Source organism: Callorhinchus milii, unplaced genomic scaffold (assembly GCF_018977255.1).
Source record: "Callorhinchus milii isolate IMCB2004 unplaced genomic scaffold, IMCB_Cmil_1.0 Scaffold13, whole genome shotgun sequence".
NCBI lineage: Eukaryota > Metazoa > Chordata > Chondrichthyes > Chimaeriformes > Callorhinchidae > Callorhinchus > Callorhinchus milii.
In genome coordinates this window covers 17,238,070-17,261,035 of record NW_024704754.1, presented here as the reverse complement: position 1 = coordinate 17,261,035, position 22,966 = coordinate 17,238,070, and the positions used below count along the sequence as shown (strand labels likewise).

At 46.2% G+C, this 22,966-nt stretch overlaps 2 protein-coding genes across 7 annotated transcripts; one reads left to right on the top strand and one right to left on the bottom strand.

The window, feature by feature from the left end:
• Positions 1-1,976: 1,976 nt before the first annotated feature.
• Positions 1,977-12,208, bottom strand: fgf1 (fibroblast growth factor 1). Of its 6 annotated transcripts, none has more exon segments than NM_001293046.1 (4): positions 1,977-2,555; positions 4,397-4,500; positions 6,427-6,623; positions 9,767-9,827. In NM_001293046.1, coding segments are annotated over 3 exon segments (459 nt in total). In that variant the 5' UTR covers positions 6,587-6,623; positions 9,767-9,827; the 3' UTR covers positions 1,977-2,360.
• A 2,998-nt stretch (positions 12,209-15,206) lies between these two features.
• On the top strand, positions 15,207-21,091 carry LOC103184174 (cationic amino acid transporter 2-like). Its single transcript, XM_042340087.1, is given in 11 exon segments — positions 15,207-15,582; positions 15,920-16,075; positions 16,512-16,677; positions 16,904-17,040; positions 17,305-17,527; positions 17,753-17,889; positions 18,505-18,700; positions 18,910-19,082; positions 19,631-19,797; positions 20,323-20,431; positions 20,964-21,091. Coding segments are annotated over 11 exon segments (1,968 nt in total).
• The last annotated feature ends 1,875 nt before the right edge of the window (positions 21,092-22,966 follow it).

Here is a 22,966-nt window from a genome sequence, read left to right as displayed (position 1 = left end):
CTGTGAAGTGTAGTGACTGTGCACTTTGCGGGTGAAACGCGGCGGCCGATTGCGCACAGCAGCGTCCCGCCAAAAAAATGAAGGGAACGATGAATTTCATTTGGGGGAGGCGTTGGCCAGGACATCTCAGAGATGTACAAGTATATGAAGTCAACGCGTGTCTGCCAATTTACCTAACTGCGCTAGGGATGGAGCTCACATTCCTGTCCTACTCAAACAGTAAGCCAGAAGGAAGTAATACCGTGTCAGTTTAGAGCTAATGACTCCCTTCCTGCTCTCACCGTACCCTGGGGCCAGTTGACTTCCTGAAGTACTTTGTAACAGCTTAACCCTTTCATTAACCTGTAGGTGGGTTGCGACAAGAGGCACGGCATCTGGGGCAGCACTTTCGGAGAAACCAAACACGCTGGAAATTAGCCCAGCATTACTAGGATCCGGAGACCGTGGAGGTTCGGTTTTCGTTTGGAAACGGGTAGAAAGATTTCCCCCCCCGAATTGGTACTTTGTTGGCCGTACGCGGCAGCCAGTTGCGAACAGTTCTGGATTGAGCGACCGATTTTATTTGGGGGTCGTAGGGGGGTAATTGTCGGCCAGGACACCGGGAGAGGGAGAGAGAGAAACTCCCTTCTCGTCCCGAACACAAACGGGCACAGACGGAGCCTCGGTTTAATGTCTCATCCGAAGGGTAGCACCAACGACAAAGAAACGCTCCCCCCCAACACTGCATTGGAGCGTCATCTTAGACAATGTGATCCCAAGTCCAGACGTGTGGGGGCTTGAACCCTCAACCCGCCGATTCAGAGGCGGGAGCGCCAGCACTGCGCCCAAGCTGGCAAGTATGGTGACGGGGGGATCTGGGGCGACGGCCTTCCTGAGAACAGCGTATAATCGCGGAGCAGCTCAAAGCTATTTACAGTATTATCAGGTCAAACAAATATTAGCTTGCATGCTCTCGTGGTGGGGGTTTGGTTCTTTGTTTGTCCTGACTGCTGCTTGGTTTCTGTGTCAAAGGAGCCAGGACCCAAGGGGATTTGTACATTTTGCTTTTAAGGGAGGAAAACCCTTGTGTCCGAGGGCACCTGGTGCGTCGCAAAGACTTTTCCTACAAGCGAGTGAGCGAGCGAGCGAAGAAACAATGGGATTTTATTGCCACCTGGTGCAACATTCAGTTTGTTCATACAGGCGTTAGATAGTGTGCTAACGACTCACGTATCAGGATTGCCTGCCGGTCTACAACTTAATGCACAATGAGATAGTTAGCATCCTCCAGCTGTCTCTTCGTGGGGTACAAAGCAACACAATTATATCACTTAATTTAGGTTGTTAGTGCTCTGTCCTGCCCCCACTCCCACCCACCCCCCACCCCGCCTCAGGTGGGAAGGTTGTGGGTTCAAGCCCCTACACACGGTGAGACTTTGAGCTTCCTCAATGTGGCTCTATGTTCGAGATGCCATGAAACCATTCGCAAAAAGAAGGGAGTTTCTCCCAGTGCCTTGGTCAACAGCCACTTTCCGACTCTTCCACCCACAAAAATACAGTCATTTTACTTTACAATATATTCGATGAAGCGCTGTGAGACGTCTCAACGACACGGCAAGGCGCTGTTTAAAAAATGCAAGGATTATTATTATTATCTATGAAGCTGCAGTTGACTGCAAATACTTATCTACACGTGAGATCAGTTGCCTGCTACGTGTATGGAAACACAGACGCCATGTGTGAACATAAAAACATAGGAGTAGGAGTAGGCCATTTAGCCCCTCGAACCCGTTCCGCCATTCTATAAGATCATGGCTGATCTGCACCTCAAATCCAAGGTTCAGGCCTTTGCCCCGTATCCCTTAATACCCTGACTGACCTAACAAATATCTATCCACCTCAGTCTTGAACGTCAATGACTGGTTAATGAATGTCATCGAAGTGGTTTACAAAGGCTCTGGAACAAGAGGCTGTGTGGTGTAACAGAGGACACAGCTAGCAGAGAACGCCATTGAGTTTATTAATATGCATTACTATTTTTGGGGGCTGGTTACAGATTAGACTGTCTCATTCATTCCGGATGGCTTCTTAAACAAAGGCAAAGAGCACGCACACAGACACAGACACAGAGCGAAGGACTTTCTGATCACAGAGTAACGCACAGGCCGATGGGAGAATGGTCAATAAAGTGCTCTGCAACGCAAATAAAATACCTCAAGACCGCACATGCTTAAGCCAGGTCCTGCCGCCCACTTCTGGTCTATCTGTAGCCACAGTGGGCTGCTGACTTAGTGAGTCTGACAGTGACAGTGCATTCGAAAGCTTTGAGCTCAGAGAGGAACAGGCGGCTTTGATCCAGGAAAGAACACAAATCCTTCTTGTTAATCACTGGTAACTTGCATGGGGAGGAATAGGATGGCTTTCTGATGATGCCCAGTCTTTTGTCCAGGTTTAGCAGCCCCGTTCTTTCGGATAGCAACGTACCAATTCCTGTCTGCGTATTCCTTGGACTTGTAGGTGTTGAAACTGTTTTCCTCCAGCGATTCCATGAAGAGGCATTCGTTGGTCAGAGATGGCTGTGGGTAAACCAGAAGGATTTAAGAGGAAACTCGATCCATACAAGAACAACAACTACAAATTACACTTGTATCGAGCTTTTCATGTCAGGAGGACTTCCCAAGGCGCTGCAAAACAATAATCTTTGCATTATAGCCCCTTATCATTAAGATGTCTCAGAGCGCTTCACGGGTTATATAATGTAAAGTGAATTGATTGTATTTTGTGGGCGAAACGGGGCAGACAATTCCACGCAGCAGTGTCCCACCCGCAGTTGCGGCTTGAGTAACCTCAATTACCTTTTTTTTGGAGGGATTATTGCCCCAGGTACACGATCCACCAATCAACTAACAACCGGGTTCCTACGTACTGCTAAACAAACAGAGGCGTGTGGAGTGAGGAAACATGCCCAAGGTTTCACCTCGCCCTGCCCGGGAATCGAACCAGGGTCCTCTCACTTGCAAGCGAGGACTCTAAATGCGCTGCGGGGCGCTCAAGGGCCTGCAAAACCCACAGTCGCTCCACTTTACAGGCGATCCCGTGAAAGTGAAGGGCTTTTTTTTTCCCTGACGTGAAAGATGCCTGGACGAACCCAAGGATTATTCTGTTTGATTGAACTTTTATCGAGTGAGGGCGAGCGTGACTGGATTGCAACGGGGTGGGTTGGGTTGGGGGGGGGGGGGGTGGGGGGGGTGGAGGGCAGAGGCTGATCTGACGTTCTCAGTTGCCTTTCAATCTGAAGATTAAATTCCTCAGGTTTGCTTCCTGCCTGGACTCTCACATTGCACGCAGCCCTGCCAGCTCCCGCGGCTGAGGGAGTGGAGCTCCCATTGTCTGCAAGCTGTGATTTAGCAGTTGCCACCCCTATACTTAACGTTCAGAGAGGGGATGTTGACTTGTGGGGGTGTAATTTACGGCCTGGGGGAGGAAATAAAAGGAAGGAAAGTGAAAGAGGGAGGGATGGGAGGAAACGTTATGTCCGGGACACCTTGTGACAAACGGACAAAAGGAATTCTCCCTCAATTGGATGCACATATTTGCGGTGGGGCTGACAGGGAGGGAGGGGGCACCGGGACCTGTACTTTGAAAAGTGTTTCGGTTATCTTAAAGGCGCAGATTCCTTCACATCGACCACCTCACCCAAACGACTGTGATGTGTTGACTCGCGCCAGGCACGAGTGTTTGTGCGTGTGAGGCTGCGTCTTGAGAGTTAGTTTCGAGCCCCCGGCGCGTGTGTGTGTGTGTGTGTGTGTGTGCGCCTGCGCGCGCGTATGTGTGTTGGGCGTGCGTGTGGCTGTTTGAGTGTCGGTTATGTGTGTGTGTGTGTGTGTGTTTGTGATAAGTGTGTGTGGGAACATGTGTGTGCGTCTGACTGTGTGAACGTTGGTTGGATGTGTTTGTGGTGATGGGGTGGCGGTGGGGTTTGGGTGGTGTGTGTGTGTGTGTGTGTGAGAAACTGTTGGGTGGAGCGAGGGTGTGAGAGTGTGATCTGAGAGTGTGACCAGCCGAATACCAGCAAGTCAATGCCTTCAGAAGACAGAAAATTGGAGGCATGAGAAAGAAACGCATGCCATCTACCTGTGCAAGAGAGTGTTACACCAGTTTCGGATTGTCGGATAGGGTGACGGGGTGGGGTGGGGGTGGGGGGGTAAAAAAAAAATTGCTTCCTGCTCTTTCCACCTGGTCAGCCAGACAGGACCTCGATTTTAAACGCTTCGCTTGAAGGACGGCACCTCCCGACAACACGGCGGTTCCCACTCCCCAGCGTCAGCCTGGACTGTGAGCTCCAAGTCCTGATTTTGGATTGACAATTTCGGTCCTCTCGCGCGTCGGAGAGAAAGTGCCCGAGAAGGCCACTTACCAGCGAGTGCAGTTGTCCCTTCTCGTTCATCGCTAGGTAGCGTTTGGCTCGGATTCCCTCGATCACGACCACTCCGACACTCACAGCCTGCAACTGGAGCTGAACTGAGGAAGATGAGCAGTCGTGAAGCGTAATAATAAATCGGTCCCTTCAATCCGCGGCTGTGTGTGTGTGGGGAGACGCTGCCGTGTCCAATTGGCTGCCAGCGTTCCGCCCACAAAATATACGGTCAATTCACTTAACGGTACATTCTGTGAAGCGCTTTGAGACGTTTAGAAGATGTGATAAGGCGCTGTATCAAGTGCAAGGATTATTATTGTTATGAAGACATGGACTGTAGGACAAGAACCAACCGGATATATGTGTAAACTCCCCCAGGTCCGCACTGATCGAAATCTAGGACGGGAACAAGTGGCTGCGTGATGTGTTAACACAGACAGTCAGCTCGTGTTTGTGCCTTGCATCTGGGTGGCCTTTACCGTCGCGTGTGCGATTGTGAGGGTGGGTTGGAAGTGGGAGCGAGTGTGCGTGAAACTGTTCACCAAATCCACCAGCCTCAGCCCAGTTCTTCCGAGCTTATGATAGTTCCAATCGTCTTTGCATTAGTTACAGCTCCTTTCGCGTCAGGAGGACGGACGTCCCACAGCGCCTCACTCCGCCACTCCGATTGCCTGCCAAGCGGAGTGACGGTGGTCCGTTTTTGTAGGCGATCGCTGCAGCCCAATTTTTTTTGGGGGCGCATTTAAATCCTATCGTTCTACCAACGTCTCAAACTTCCACGCGGCCCTGGCCTGTGGGACCGCCAGGAATATAAGGTTCGCGCAGATTTGCGGAAAATTCTCATATTCGGTCTTAATTTCCTTTTATGTGGGAAAGTTGTGGAGTCCTGTAGCTCAGTGGTTAGAGCACTCGCTTTGCAAGTGAGAGACCTGAGTTCAATTCCAGGCAGAGGGCGAAACCTCGGGCAAGTTTCCTTACTCCACACAGAGCCTAATAATAATCCCTCCAAAACCAAAAACCAATAATAAATTGGTCATTTTCAATCTACGACTGTTTGTGGGACATTGCTGTGCGCAATTGGCTGCCGCGTTCGCCCACAAATATACAGTTAATTCACTTTACAGTGTGTTCTGTGAAGCGCTTTGGGACGTCCTCCTGACGTGAAAAGCGCTATATCAAATGCAAGGATTATTATTATTATTATTAAGGTGAGGCCCTTCGAAGGTCATCCACGCTGACACCTGGTGGCGGGACATCATCGGCGCAGCAGACTGGCAGGTGTGGATCCGGTCTGTGGCTCAGCGGTTGGAGCGCTCGCCTCACGAACGGGAGGCCCCGGGTTCTATTCCCGGGCGGGCGGACGGGCGGACGGGCGGACGGGCGGGACGAAATCTTAGGCAAGTTTCCTTGCTCCGCTCGCCGCAGTTTAACCAGCGCTACGTAGGAACCCGGTCATTAGTCGGTTGGCGGATGACTTTCCGGGGTTAATAAACCCTTAAAAAATATATATCTAAGAATTTGGTCACTCAATCCACGGCGGTTTGCGGGGACGCTGCCGTGCGCGCCATCGGCTGCCGCGTTTCGCCCACAAAATACACAGTCAATCCACTTTACAGTATATTTTATGAAGCACTTCGAGACTGCTTGACGACGTGATAAGGCGCTACATCAAATGCAAGGATTATTATTGCTATTATTATTATTATTATTATTATTATTATTATTATTATTATTATTATTATTATTATTATTATTATTATTATTATTATTATTATTATTATTATTATTATTATATCTCCTTTCCTTGAAGCTCTATTCAAATGTTCAGGAAACCAATGCGTTCGTGCAGGCATCACTGCTTCTAAATAGATTTTGAAACGATGCCCGAACCCTTGTACTCCTGGCTGTGTGCAGTCCTCAGTGAATTGAAAAACTGGGTAGTATTAGTGCAGTTGCCAGGCGACTCGGACCCAAACACTCAAACAACGCAGAGCACGGAACGACCGAAAACAAAGCAGTAAAAGTCTCACTGTACATGTCGCTTCGATCTCGAGTCCCTTCCACCGTTCCGTCGGGCAGGATCCGGATGAAATAGCCTCCGTTTTCGCAGTACAGGAGCTTGGGGTCGTTGTGGCACCCAGGAAGGTGGTTTAAGGAACCGGACAAGTCTGCCAGAGTTGTCACGGCCATGTTGCTCCCAGCCTAGTCTTCATATAGCTCCTCGCTCCTGCAATACAACACACTGTGTGAACTTCAATGAGCCCCAGGCTGGCAAGGCAGAAATATTATTGATGCAAAGGCAGAGGGGGAGTAAGACCTTCACGTCATCAGTTGATTCCTGCTTTATATTTCTTGCTTTCCCTCTGTCGCAATGGGCTGGAGTTAAAGCCAAGATTTATTCCACTGAAGATGCGACAACGATAAGCAAGTTAATGTTTTCTTACTGAAAAGTTCCAGGTGTTCTTTTGTGGCATGTAACCCGATCTAACATTCATTGGATCTAACCACGAGAACCTCAAAAAGATTTTAAGCACTTCAAGGAGAACTGATATCTTGCGCAATTGAATTGAATAAAGTGAAGTGAATATCCTAATTATTAGGAGGAATGTTTGCGAGGAAACCAGTCACTGATGATACTATCCCCAGCGTTTTACTGTGTGACAACAGGAAATTCCCACAGGAACGGAGATGCGAGTTGAGGCAATAACCCGTTAGCTGTGTCATCTGATAATAGTTTGGACTGGGCGAGAGTTGTACAAATAAGGGCACAGAAAGAGTGAGTTACATACAAGTGGCAGATATGTCAAACTATTAGTCAAAGGACTGCAGTCTGCTGGCGATTACTATGTAAACATACATCACTGAGCCTGCAACTGAATCACACACCAGTATGAGGAAAGGGAGAACCTTAAATTTTAACAGCACGTTAAAACAATATGTATACATGTATATAGCCCATTTCAAGTCGGGAGGACGTCCCAAGGCGCTGGACGGTCAGTGTTTCGCGCTCGAGCTGGGGGTCGGGATTGGGGAGGGTGGAGGGCGGGCGGGGGGGCGGAGCGGAGCGGAAGCAGGGTGTTCGAAGAGGAGGGTCTTGAGATGGGTCTTGAAGGAGGCAAGGGAGGGGGCGAGGCGGAGGGACTGCGGGATGGAGTTCCAGAGGGCGGGGGCGCAGTGGCAGAAGGCCCACCCTCCAATGGTGGGGCGGGCGAGGTGGGCCGGAGCCTGCTGAGCGGACAGAGCGAGCAGGATGGTAGGGGGTTAGGTGGTCGCAGAGGTAGGAGGGAGCAAGATCTTGAACCGTATCCTCTGTGTGATGGGAAGCCAGTGGAGTCGAGGATGGGGGTGATAGGATCACGGAGCCTGGTGCAGGAGAGGACACGGGCTGCAGAGGTCTGGATGATCTGCAGCCTGTGGAGAGAGGAGTTGGGGAGGTCGAAAAGAGCGTTTGATAGTCAAGCCTCGATGTAATGAAAGCATGTATGAGGGTTTCGGTGGCCTGTGGTGTGAGACAGTGACGGAGCCGGGCGATGTTGCAGAGGTGGGGGAAGGCAGAGCGGGTCATGGTGCAGATGTGGGGTAGAAAGGGTAGTTGAGGGTCAAAGAAGATGCCAAAGTTCTGGACTGGTTTAGCAAAGTGGAGTGTGCAACCATGGACGGTGATGGTGTCAGCGCCTTCAGGTGAGGAGGCGCTGACGGGAGCCAATCAGGAGGGCCTCGGTCTTGTTGACGTTCAACTGAAGAAAGTTCGCTCTCATCCAGGACTTGATGTCTGACCGACATTCTGTCAGGACAGCAGTGGGTCCTGGAGTCAAGGGTGGAGGCAGAGAGATTGGGTGGCATCCACATGCATGTGGAAGTTGATCCCATGTCTGCGGATGATGTCGCCAAGAGGAGCATATAGATATTGAAGAGGAGGGGACCAAGGACAGAGCCCCGAGGAACGCCGCACGAGACGGTGCGGGGGCTGGAGGAGAAGCCATTTGTGGGGATGAAGTGGATTGACTGTACTTGGAGGACTGCTGTGTTCAATTTGCTGCCGCGTTTCCCCAACAAAATTTACAATCAATTCACCTTGCAGTGTATTCTGTGGGGTCCTTTGAGACGTCTCAACGATGTGATAAAGCGCTATATCAAATGCAAGGCAAGGATTGTTATTGTATTAATATTATTATATGCAGAAAGGACGTAATAGAGTCTTAATTTAAGAGGAGCAGAGTCTGTACCTATGTAGCTTATAAAGGCAACTCAGCCAGACTGAGGATTTGGACTGTGCTTCTGATGAAGAAGTACAGGGTGTGCTGTGATATTTTACTAACGTTAGCTAGTACTGTTCAGCTTTGGGATTTGGGAATTCTGGTCTGATGGAAAGACATCTGGACATCTGGTCAAAAGGAATAATAATAGGATCCTGACTCACACAAATGGAGATTAATTCATGAACTGTTATAATTGTAATCATAATAATCCTTGCATTTGATATAGAGACTTATCAGATCTTGGAGACGTCTCAAAGCGCTTCACAGAATATACTGTAAAGTGTAGTGACTGTATATTTTGTGGACGAAACCCGGCAGCCAATGGTTTCTCTCCTGCCCCCGGGCCAAAGCTCCCACCAATATTGTGATGTGTTAGTTAACTCACTGTTGAAAATTCCGCCCAGCTATACAGACATACCGAGAGTGAGGTCACGATGGTTGGGCATTAGCAAGTTACCGCCTTAACTAAACAAATAAACCAGAGTCAATTCATCTTCAATTCATCTGCCACGTTTCGCCCACAAAATACACAGTCAATTCACTTTACAGTATATTCCGTGGAGCGCTTTGAGACATCTCGAAGACGTAGTAAAGCGCTCTATCAAACGTGAGGATTATTATTATTATTATCTTCGAGCTCTACCATCAAACCCACCAACAGTTGTTACTTTAGTTAGCGACAAACAACATTTCTAACAAGGCGTTAGGTAGGTTTAATGAGGTTAGCTAAAAGGGCGTTGGCAGTAAACACAGCTCATCTCCTGGATTGAGATCAAAGCTCTCCACAGACTTGATCCTCCTGACCTCTGCGACTTATTAAAACTTAACCAACCTGTCCGCTCCCTCCGCTGCACAGGCACTGTCCCCCTCTCTCTCTCTCTCTCTCTCTCTCTCTCTCTCTCGCTTTCTCTCCTATCATCCCAATAGCAAAGTAAACAGTCATTGTACACCTTGTCATTCATTAATCTGGAGCAGTCCTTAATCCACATTCAGCCTGACTCAAGTGTTTCAAGTGCACGACATCAGGGGACAGTTCACAGGTAGGTTGCACTACCCAAACCCACTGCACGGAGTTTGTAAAACTTACAGAGCGATCTTACAGTATACTTACTTGCCTTGTTTTACAGTGTTCGGAAGACATTTCAAAACAGGAAGCAATCAAGGAAGATTATAAGGAACGGATAAACAGACAACATGAACTGGGTGGGTGGGTTGGGGGTGGGTTCTTTGCGAAGGACTCTGGAATTGAAAAAAATATTTTCAGGAACGAGTTACTATTACTATCTGATATTTCTCCCCTCCTGCCCTGAGCAAAGCACGAACCGACAGCCCCGTGCTAACTCTCTTGAGAAAGACATTAGTCACGTACAAATGCAGATGGTGGGTGTTGGGTTCATCACCTCTGTCCCTGGGTTTATGTTTTCTAGCAGGCGAGGCCACACAGCATGTCGGAGCACACGGAACCAACTGCACAACGGAAATCCGGGATTCTAACAGGATTTCAGCGAGAAAGAACCCGAGCCGAGGAAATGGGGAAATCTTTCCAGTGACTGGGAAGCAGTACGTCACAACACTGAGTTTAAACCTGGGCTCTATCTGCTGCTGATTAAAAANGTAAGACCGGCATAACTGTGCCAACACATTTGGACAGGGAGTCCTGCAGTGTGCTGGTTTGAGCACTTGCCTCGCAAGCGAGAGGCCCCGGGTTCGGGTCCCGGGCAGGGCGAAACCTTAGCCAAGTTTCCTTAATCCACTCACCTCTGTTTACTAGGCAGTAAGCAGGAACCCGGTTGTTAGTCGATCAGTGGATTGCTTTCCAGGGGTAATAATCTCTTTCCCCCCCACCCCCCCCCCAATAAAATAAAATAACAATTTGGTCACTCAATTCATGACTGTTCGTGAAACACCTCTGTGCGCAATTGGCTGCCACGTTTCGCCCACAAAGGTATTCAGTCACTTCACTTTCCGGTATGTTCCATGAAGCGCTTTGAAATGTCTCGAAGACCTGATAAGGCGGTATTATCGAATGCAAGGATTATATTTTTTTATGATTGCTGGATTCCTGTGGTGTATGAACAAAACTCCCAACACCGTCCATTCTCTGTGATGCTGGAAATCTGCCTCGAGATGTCCTCTTCAATCAGTTGCCCACTTTGATGAGTGGTGGTGAGAAAGTAACGTTTAAACTGAAACACTAGATGGTGGTGTTCACTATTAAAATCAGCAGAGAATTGAGCCATTTTGCATTGTGATGGCTCAAATGCACAGACGCACGCAAATTTCAAGTCCAGGACTCAAAATTTTCCTTTGCATTTGACCCTTACCTCAATTCCCTCCACCTCGCTCCCTTCCTTGCCTTCTAATAATAATCCCTCCTAAAAAAACCCCAAACAATAATTAAATTGTTCATTTTCAATCTGCGACTGTTTGTGGGACGTTGCTGTGCGCAATTGGCTACCGAGTTCGCCCACAAAATACACAGCCCAAACAATACATATTCACTTACTGTATATCGTGTGAAGCGCTTTGAGACTCTCGACGACGTGATAAGGTGCTGCATCGAATGCAAGGATTATTATTCTAACAGCATTCATTTTCGTTTCATTTTCTCTCCTGAAGACATTTTGACTGTTATTGGAAACTATTGGAAGAGAACAGTTTCTCCAGGTGTCCTCGCCAACAATCCTCCAGATAAATTGGTCATTGACCTTAATGCAGGGGGATGATTATTATTATGATGATGATGATGCCTTTTCTGGGACATTCCTGGCATTAATGGCTTTTGTGTTTGACTGCCAAATAAAGTCAATACTTTTGAACATGACGTGTTTTATGACGTTTTGACCTAACGGAAAAAATCTTTTTTTTCTCTCTCTTTTATCTCCGTGTGAATTTTGCAATGTCAATTTAAGGTCGTGCTTTCGGTCGATGTTTGAATGGGGTGGGGGGGGGGGGGTGGGGGGCGGAGGCGAGCTCTTTATAAACAAGCTGCCATATTAATGTTATCGATAAAAGCTTTGCCGTAAGAGTAGGAAAAAAAATCTGGTTACGCATGACTCATTTCTAAATCCATAGCACTTTCCTTACTAACTAACCTCAGCTCACAGGGTTAAATTATAGAAGGAGACGTTGAACCAGCAATGATATTGCTATTAAATGGAACGAGAGCGTCTTTCAGTAGAAACAGTAGATCATCTGAAACTGGCTTGAATCGTACCAAAATTGGTTAACCCCCTATGAACCAGGCTAGGTTTGCTTTGCTGCCTTGCTACGGGGTGTGTCGGCCAGTCTGTCATTTGAACCCCTGGCTGGGGAAGCCTTCTCTGTGCCTATATGCCGTGCGAGGTGCATTTATTAACATGATTTCCTTACCTCTCTAGCAAACGGGGCCTCAGTAGGACCGTCCTGGCAACTGCTGTCAGCAACGTGAGAAGCAAAGGCCTCAGAAGCCTATCAGAGTGGAAGTGCTTAGTGAACGAAGTCTGACCTCCTCGCTCTCTCTCTCTCTCTCTCTGTCCAGTGCTGATACCAATCAGAAATGCTCACAGCTGACTCTCTCTCTCTCTCTCTCTCTCGCTCTGTCTCTCTGTGTGTGATGGCTTTGGATATGGACCTGTTAAAGACCAGAGTGTGAACAATCAATGAGTCTCTCTGCCCTTTTTTGGTGACTTTTTCCTGTGATATGGATGGAGACGTATCAACAACAACAAATCACATTTTGTGTAGCGGCTTTCACGTCGGGAGGATCATACCTTGTGGCGCTTAATCCAATCTGATGCTGTAACTAAATGTACTGAGTGTACACCTGTTATTTTTTCTGAGATCTTATATGGAATAAAAGCACCTTACACACAGCGCAATGCTCACTCGCTCCATCGTCAAAGTCAGTGAAAGTGGGGGAGCTTTGGGAGATCCGATAAATTACAATATCGTTTACAATTACTAATAATAATCCTTAAATTTGGGTTCGCCTCCTACAACCCTCCTACCCTCCACACTTCTTGACTCTAATCACCATCTTTGGTGCAAACCCTTCGCTATCCTGTGCCTCGGGATACTGTCTAAATGCAATTTGTTGTTGTTGTTGTAGCACCTTTCACATCGGGAGGATATCCCAAACAGTTTGACGATTCTGGCTGGGCACGGAGCTGGGGCGGGGGTGGGAGAGGGAGGGGTGAGGAGGAGAAAAATGACCGAAAGTGTGATCGAAGGGGCGCATTTTGAGATGTACCTTGAAAGAGGAGAGGGAGGGAACAAGACAGAGGAACCTGGGAATGGAGAGCGGACACCGAGTGGCTAAAGCCCACCGATGGGTGCGCGGATAAGGCGGGGGACGTGGAGTAGGTCTGTGTCAGCCAAGCGCAATTCTACACACGACAGAGGATAGGAGCAAAAGAAGAGTTTTCACAGCTTAGCAAAGCCGTACCTTTGCTACGACATAGATGAATCAATGCTCTGGCCTCTACCATTCTCCGTTCCTTTAGCCAGTTGCTAATCCATCCCCACGTCTTACTCTTAACACCCACCAACGCATGTTTGTGTGTACTAGACATTCACAGGCTGTGAACATGTGCTCGTGCCACAGATCAACATGACACGCACGTGTGTGCATAGTAGACATACATCTCTGAACACTTCACGTGCAACAGAGAACATGACGGACGAACACAGGAAACCTGTGTTGAGTGCGTGAGAGTAGAATCCAGAAAGCTTGTGTCTCTCACTTGTATATGTGATAGATCTAAACAATGCATTTGTATATATGTAGTCGACCTACATAATGGCCTTGTGTGTCCGCCTATGTCTGTGATGAGGAACAACAGCAGCTGGTGAAGACAGGCTCTGTAAAGTTTGAAGGTGAAAACTGGGCTTTATTTGTTCGAAAAGTTACAATATTTGGGTTGCGTTGTGTTGTGTGGGTCAGTCAACTCGAAGAATTATTCGAAAAGGTCCGAGACAGATTTTAGAAAGTAAATTTGCTTTATTTATTATAAATTTGTTGTTTATGGTGGGGGGGAGGGGAGCGATACTCTCAGTTAAGTGCAGACTAAACTGTAGCACATTTTACTTGATGTCATGTGTGTCATGTGTAGAGGAGAGGTATGGAAATTTTAACTCTTGGCAAACATGTCTGTATTTATATATGTGTATGTAAATATGCATATATCTATATATATATTTATATGAGGCAGGTAGTGACACTGGTTTGGAGTCCAACACATGATATCAATACAAAGGGAGGGGATTAGCAGATGCAGTTGATATAAAAGGATCTGGTCAGAGAGATTAGTGATGGAATTCAATACAAAGTCAGTACAAAGGTTGTTTAGCACAAAGTGGTCTGAAAGGTAATGCTGTGTTTACATTTATCGCAGTTTCAGTCCGAGAGGGAGAGATTTGGAAGAACGATGGGAGAAATATTGTCAATTATGGAACTATTGTACAATGTATTGATATGCGGACGTTATGTGTTTTAAAAAAAAAGCCTTGGTGTGTGAATGAAGTGACGAGATTGCCTGTTGATGGAATACTTGCCTTGCTATTGTGCGCTCATCAACAAGAGAGATGTCGGTAATGGAGAGTGTAGCGTTTGGCTTGTTTTGTTTGCGTTCAAGGGTCAGCAGTGGAGTCAGCGTACTACCCGGTCGGAGGCAGAGTTAGCCTCGCTTTGCACTGTACCAGCAATGTAGCTGGACCCCCCAGACTCCGGAGAGAGAGCTTTACTCTATCTTGTGACATCTCTGTCACCCTGACCTTGTTCTCGGATTCTGTTGATAGCGCTTTCATCTCCAGATCACACAGTTGTGGATTTAATCTTCACATTAGCTCCAGACCCATCAACCAGGTTGGCATTGGAGTGCAGTTTTGAGGGAGACTTTGCCAACATCAATAGACACGTAAAAATTGAGATGCTCTCTGGTCTTTGGAGTTGACTGGGGCACTATTTCGAAGAACAGGGAGCTTGTTCCTCCTGTAAATTTACCAATAAACGGATTATATTGGGTTTTGTATCTCATTGTTGCTTAGGGTGTGTTCCTGGCACAAGTCAGCACAGATCAGAACAAATCCAAGTACTGCATTTCCTCTTTATTAATACCTGCCACCATTAACGTGATGGATTTTCACTGCTGTGGATAGGAACTGAATTCAGACGTTGCAAACTCACTTCGTTTATAAACTTAGAGCCACCGGAAAGAGGATACTTTCACCCCAACAGTTCAGATGAGGGCAACATTCATCTCCCACTGTGGAATTCAGCCCTTGAATAGTTTATTTCAGGAGATTAATGGAAGAGGGCTGGAAATGGGGAAAATAACTTAACATTTGATGGACTTTAATGGGGGAAAGAACGTGTGACAATTGGGCAAAAAGAGGTAGAAATTTTGGATGAGGTTTATGACAACTTTAAGCCTTTAATCAATTCTAGCTTTCAGCTTGTCTTTTTGGCTTCCATTGCTGTCCGGTTCTTAACTCGTTCTCCGTGCGATTTTTCCTGCCCACCACCCCCACCTCCCCCACCCCACCACCCCCACCACTCACCCCCGTCCAGGATGATTTCCTGCAAGCCCGCTCTGTCGTTGGCTCAGTGTCTCTGCCGGAAGAAAGTGGTGCGAGAAGAGAGCGTTGAAGAGTCCCACCTCTGCCGTTGTCTAACAACCATCGACCTCATTGCCCTAGGGATTGGTAGCACACTGGGCGCTGGTGTGTACGTGCTGGCAGGAGAAGTGGCTAAGGCCGACTCGGGGCCCAGTGTCATCATCTCCTTCCTCATTGCAGCACTTGCGTCGATGTTGACCGGCCTCTGCTATGCCGAGTTCAGTACACGAATGCCCAGGACTGGCTCCGCTTATCTCTATAGCTATGTAACCGTCGGGGAATTGTTAGCCTTCATCACCGGCTGGAATCTGATCCTCTCGTACACCATAGGCAAGTACTGACCAAGTGGAATAGAAGCTGAGTGCAAAGATTATTATCGGAATGTTTTCCTATTGCGTCGGGAGTTCAACTCGTGCAGGCTAAGCCGATGCTCCAATGCAGCGCTGGGGGTGTGTGTTGCATTGTCGGAGGTGCCGTCCTTCGGTGCCCAACAACTGAGCTGCTGCTTCACAAAATACGCAGTCAATCCGCTTTATGGTGTCTCCTGTGAAGCGCTTTGTGACTTGCACGGCGCTGTAGCGAATGCAAGGATTATTATTATTAATATTATTATGATGATGATATGATTTGATCCCCCTCTCTCTCTCCCCTTCTCACTCTGATACAGGCACATCCAGCGTAGCGAAAGCATGGAGTGGCACATTTGATACCATAATTGGCAAACCAGTGGAGAGCTTTCTCAAAGGCAACGCTAAACTAAACTCTCCAGGACTGGCAGACTACCCCGATTGTCTTGCTGTGTGTATAATAATGCTTCTGGCAGGTACCAGCATTTCAGTAGCTTTGAACTGTTGTAAAAATGCCAGTCTCGCAGCGATGTATCTCACCCAGTGGTTTTGCAGCGCTATTCATCATCGAATGATCCATTATTGATCATAATGAATATTTATCAATAATTCCTTCAAAAGAAATGAAAATAATTTGGTCTCTCAAATTTGGGCTGCTTGTGGGGACGCTGCTGTGCGCAGTCGGCGGCCGCGTTTCGCCCACAAAATGCCCAGTCAATTCACTTTACAGTATATTCTGTGAAGCGCTTTGAGACGTCTCGAAGACGCGATAGGGCGCTATATCAAATACAAGGATTATTGTCATGCATAACCACTAATGAATAATTTTAGCAATCAATTATCTAATTTAATTTAATTTAAAACACCCTTCTCGAGCACTGAATTTCCTTTCTTATTGCCTTTCTTCTCCAGGTCTCCTGTCGATTGGTGTGAAAGAGTCGACAAGAGTGAACAAGCTCCTAACAGCTATTAACATACTGGTACTTCTGTTTGTTATTATTGGGGGGTTCATAAAAGGAGACATTTACAACTGGAACATACGAGAAGAAGACCTGATGAACATGACGGCCGAAGCACAGTAAGTGGGAATGAACGGTCCTTAGGACAGCTTGAAGGGTCAAAGCACACGAGCCACGACGAGAAAATGGTGGGGTGGGTATTCTGGACGGATGAGATCAAATGCACCGAAGGATCTTCTTCATCCAAACCTCTCTTGCGTCTCTGTGTGAGGAATTTTCACAAATGCGGTTTCATGCGGTAACAAATTCTTTGACGGATGTGAAATCTTTTCCCCTAACCTTCAGAAACCTGTCGTTGGTTGCGCACGTGGACAACGGCTATGGATCGGGTGGGTTTATGCCGTATGGATTCAGTGGAACGCTGACTGGTGCTGCAAGTTGCTTCTATGCCTTCGTGGGTTTCGATTGCATTGCAACCACAGGTAAGATGTGACGTTCTTATACAGCACTTGATCCCTTGGAATTTTTATTATCATTGTTATTATTCAAATAATGATTCGAATATTATCATTTAAGAATTTAAATTATTAAATTATTGTTATTTTAACATAACAATAATTTGGTCACTCGATCCACAGTAAGGCACTCTATCAAACACAAGGGTTATTATTAATATTATCATTATTATTGCGAGTTTAACTTGAAGAAATACAAGGATTATTATTCATGTTTTATCACTTCTTTAGGTGAGGAAGTGAAGAATCCCCAGAAGTCTATTCCCATTGGCATCATTACCTCTCTTCTCATCTGTATCTTGGCATATTTGGGTGTTTCTGCGGCACTTACTCTTATGATGCCATATTATCTGCTCGATGTTAAAAGCTCGCTCCCTACTGCCTTTGAGTATGTGGGCTGGAGCGGGGCTAAGTATTTAGTAGCTGTAGGTTCCCTGTGTGCGTTGTCAACAAGGTAAGACAAAGGTCGGGACTGTAATCTCTTCTATCAATTTCATCGTTCGTCCAGCAAATCCTTATGTTTTTATGAGAGTCTGAGCCTACTGCAATAGTTAGTGCAAATAAGACTCCATCTCATCTCTGTGCTGGAAAACCTATGTAAATCTTCGTGAAATTGTTGATTTTCTCCTGTTGGTCTGAATTCTAATTGTGAATTTTCCCCCTCCCCCATCGCTGGCAGTTTGCTGGGTGCCATGTTCCCTTTGCCCCGGATCGTCTTGGCAATGGCCAGAGATGGCTTGTTGTTCAAGGTTCTGGGGAAACTGAGCACACGACAGACTCCCATCGTCGCCACATTTGTGGGAGCAGTTATTTCTGGTAAGAGATGATGTTCTTTTGGGTACAGTGTTTTTTGGGGGTACAGTGTGTTTGGGGGTATGGGGTTTGGGGGTAATTAGATATACAGGCAAGGGAAAATAACCACCTGCTATGATTAACAACAACGACAAGATTATATTTGTATAGCGCCCTTCATGTCGGGAGGACGTCCCAAGGCGTTGGGATTAATACATTATGTGCCTTGGTTACTGGGGGGGAAAAAAAGGCACTGCACTTGACAGAAATTACACGTGAAGCACTTTGAGATGTTTGAACATTTCGCTGGACCTAACATTAAACACAAGGATTATGATTGATTTTAATTCGACAAGGGCACAAAAGTAGGACAGTATTTGTGTATGTGTTACGTGTTAGCCGTATAAAATCCGACATAGATAACTTTACATCAATCATATCTGATACGACTTATGCAAGTTTGCCATAACTCATACTGTGCATAAGTCGTGTAGAGCTAAATGCTATGGTCCCAACCGTTCGCACAGCTCTGGGACTCTACCCTGTGTGAGAGGCACTACGTAGATGTTGCGGTTGACTTTATGTGAGTTTTACTGTATTTCTAATGCTTCATACAGTTTTCTTTGCCTGCTATTTTAGCTGTAATGGCGTGCCTCTTTGACCTGAAAGCTTTGATAGACATGATGTCCATTGGCACACTTGTTGCCTATACACTCGTGGCAATGTGCGTTCTTATCTTGAGGTAAGGCACTTTGGGGGAGAAATTCCGTTCGGCATCACATGTACGGCCTTCGGCAATGATACCCACTAATCATCTGATACAGCGCTTTATCTCGTAATCGAGACATCGCAAAGCGCAGAATATATTGTAAAGTTAGATTGACTGTATGTTCTGTGGGCGAAACGTGCCATCGTTATGCGTATTACCGAACGGAATTTTTACCCCTCCGTTTCCGGGCAGAATCGTCAGCACGTTCACTTATACGCTGGGCGTTACTCCCGGACAAAGAAAGTATTGATTGGCGCAAAATAATTCTGTTTCAGACATCAGTCGGATTTCGATAAGAAAATCGCTGTTGAAATGAATGATGGAAACGGGGCCGGGCAGAATGAAGAAGCCATCAAGAGGTATTTGGTTTCCAGCTTGTTACTCTCTCCTCTTCAATTCCCGACAAGGCAGTCGTCAAATATCGTCACCTGTTGTGTAGGAATAATTGGTGAGTGTTCAGCTTTATTGTCTATCCTCTCTCTTTCCCGGGCCAGGCGAAACCTTAGGCAAGTTTCCTTACTCCACACGCCTCTGTTTACCTCGCAGTGAGTACGAACCTGGTTGTTAGTCGATTGGCGGATCGCTTTCCAGGGGTAGACAGGCGCTAACACGCCAGGAGCAAAGTTTGCAGTATTTCGCAACATATGCCTTGTGCTAAACAGCACAAACATTGCCCATCGTGCTCATCACTTACCAAATTGTCTTTGCTCACATATTGAATGACCTATTTCTCCATCCCATTGCCATTCCTCTTCGTGAGGATTTTCATATAATAATCCTTGCATTTGATATAGAACCTGACCACATCGGTTAGACATCTCAAAGCGCTTCACGGAATATGCCGTAACATGAATTTGACTGTATATTTTATGGGCGAAACGGGGCAGCCCAATTGCGGACAGAAGTGCCCCAAGCAGTCCTGGTTTGAGTGACCAAATTATTATTCTTATTCTTATTTATTTATAAAAAATGTAACTTGTGTTTGCTCATTTTCAGTAATCCTGTTCTTTATCGTGTACGGAATGACAAGTTCGGGGCTGGACGCTATCATAGCAGCAGAGATTGGGAGCATCTTTGGTCTTGTGACCCTCCTCTTGATATCAGTGGCCGCCGTGTTGATCATCTGGAGACAACCGCAGAATCAGACAAAGGCTCCATTTATGGTACAATACAATGCAAATGTACATTTATAAAGCGCCTTTCACATCGGGAGGACGTCCCGAGTCACTTAACAATACTGGCTTGGTGTGTTCCCAATGTGAAGGCCGCTATACAAGTGTAATTTGTTGTTGTTGTTATTGTTCCCACAGGAAATCAATGTGCCGCAATCTCTGGCACTGATATTACAAAGACCCGAGATGCTGTGCCCATAACACAACAACAATAATAATAATATCCACTTTATAATATATTCTGTAAAACACTTTGCAACGTTTCAATGACGTGATAAGGCACTGTATCAAATGCAAGGATTATCATTATTATTATTATTACTACTATTATTATTAAGAGCATTATATTTAATGAATCCTATTCTGCTCTCACCCCACTTTGCGGAAAGCTTTCCTTTCAATGTTTTTAAATCAAGGCTCGAATGGAAGGACTGTACCTTTGAACAGGGTTTCAGTCTGTGTTGAGTTAAGCAGAGCTTTATCCTGATTTGAGTGTCCCGTTGCCTGCCTTTCAAGGTGCCCTGCATACCATTCCTTCCCATACTCAGCATGTGCGTCAATCTGTGCTTGATGGTGCAAATGAGTGCGGCAACCTGGATTCAATTCTCCATCTGCATGGCGATAGGTAAGAGTCATAAAAGTTTACCTTAGAAGTACAGTAAACTCCTGATAACTCGACGCTGCCTCAACTTCCACTTTAGGCCATTGTGCTGTCAATATCCGGACTGCATTTATTCATGTATTTATTTATATACATGTCTAGCTCACCACTCCTGATAACTCGCCGCTCCTGCTAACTCGCCGCTCCTGCTAACTCGCCGCTCCTGCTAACTCGCCACTCCTGCTAACTCGCCACTCCTGCTAACTCGTCACTCCTGATAATTCACCACTCCCAATAACTCGCTGCTCCTGATAACTCGCCGCTCCTGATAACTCGCTGCTCCTGATAACTCATCGCTCCTGATAACTCGTCGCCAAGCCCTTTCCGTTGGAGCGATGAGTTATCATAAATTTACTGTGATTGCGACGGCCTGAATTTGCCATTATATTGCTGAAAAGCGAGTGCCTGCTCCGCAAAACGTCGCCAATTGACTAGATTTTGTGCAGTTGAATACTTATCGAAAGATTTTTTTGTTAAAGTTCTGTAATTCTGACAGGCTTGCTCATATATTTCTGCTACGGCATTCGGCACAGCGTGGAAAGACATCATCGGCAAGGGCACTGTGTCGAGGGTACGTTCGGGAACGAAACGTCCGCTGACGAGAACAAAGATGAGGTGATTTGAGGTTGATTCGGTGATCTGACAACATTTAAGATAGGAATCCACTGTGACAACCAAAAACCGGGGAACACCTCTCAAAGACAACAATCATTTCGCTTGACCTGAAAGTTTTTTTTTCAATCAAATCCTGAGAGCTGTTGTTGGAGTGAAGAACACGTGACTAAGGGAAAACGCGAATGAGCCTGGAAGGAAGGATGAGACAAAGTGGGTCAAACAGCCTGCTTCATCCGAAGCTCTCCTGTGATCTTGACCTACTTCGAGAGGAATCGGATGTAAGACATTGAATCAAGAAGGGGATCTTGAGAGCGACTCCAAATCGGGAGTCTCGCTTCAACGGAACTCGTAAAGGGAGTCGAAGCACGACTCTCAGAATAGCCCAGCCTGGTTAGTGAAGCTTGCTGTGGGTTGCCAAGTTCTACTGGGTTAATTCTTGCCAGAGATGTTTAATTAACACATCGGTGCATCGTAACATGTACCCCAATGTATTCTCCATCCCGCTTTCAGATCATACGCCGGCTCAGAGTTTACGCGTGAGCTTGCGGTTAGTGGATGACTGCAGGAAGGGTGTGTGCACAATACTGTATTGATCTTTTGCAGCAACAACAGTGCAAAATAATGGGCGCTAAGCAATACAGGAGAAAAACAGTCGGACACCGCTTTGTAAAGTTAGCTCAGTCACACTGACTCTCTAATATGCGGAATTCAACATTGTTGAGAAGAAATCCCAAATAAAACCAAAATGTTGTACTGAAGTTACTTACGTGATTCTACATAACACACGGAAGATAATATGATGACGTTTTCATTTCCGATCGATCGTATTTTGTAAAGTGCTTTGAAGGGTTTTTTTTATTGTGAAAGGTGCTATATAAATGTAAGCTATTGTTTGTGCGGTTGCAAGTTATTCCGATAGCAATTTTTTAATCAAGCAATCAAACTGGTTAATCTGCTGCTATGTTGAACCTCAATAACTTTAAAAACTTTGACATTTATATTACTGAATTCCTTTCTATTTCCAGGCACTATTTGTGCCGAGCTACTCTCTCGTTTACTTTATTTTAAAAGAAAATTCACAGCTTTTATAATAATAATAATAATAATAATAATAATAATCCTTGCATTTGATATAGCGCCTTATCAATTATCTTCTGGCTTTTCCCTTCAAATGCATGACATTATATTTTTCATCTCAGGATTTTTTTTGGTGGGGAGGAGCAGAAAGCTGGCAATCCGAATATTATATCGCGAGTATGATTATTAGAGGAATCTTGGAATGGAAAAACAACTCGCTTTGCAGAAGTGAGGGATTGCACTGTTCTGGTGCTTGACTTGTGTGTACAATGATTGTTCACTATACTTTGAAAGGCTAATAAACCTGAACTCTAATAATAATATAATGATTCCAACCTTTTTATTTGCCGTTTTCAGCCCGCTGAGCCTGTTGCGTTGTTCTGTTGGATCATCACGGCAGATCTCTTTAATCCTGTTCACCGTGCCTTTTTTCCTCGTCCCTACTTCCCAAATATCAAATGGGGTTCTTGAAGCCAAAACGGTGAAGGTTTGCCGTGAATGGTGCAGCCTGAACCAGCGTTGGACGTCTTACTTCTAAGATCTTTCTTTTACGTCAGCTGGGTGTCTGACGCACGCAAAATCCCATCACCGTCTCTGAACCAAACTGAGACCTCCATTCATCTCAGTTTACACAGGGAAATTCCCGTGTATTGGAACGGAATGAGCACTCTCTCCCGGGACGGACGCATCCTGCTTTCCTAATTCCCGGAGAGCATTAGGTACAGGCTGGCAAGGCTTGGGGACCCCAGAGTGTGTGATTGGGCATCTTAAACCTCTCTAAATGGAGACAATTTCTAAATATCCCAA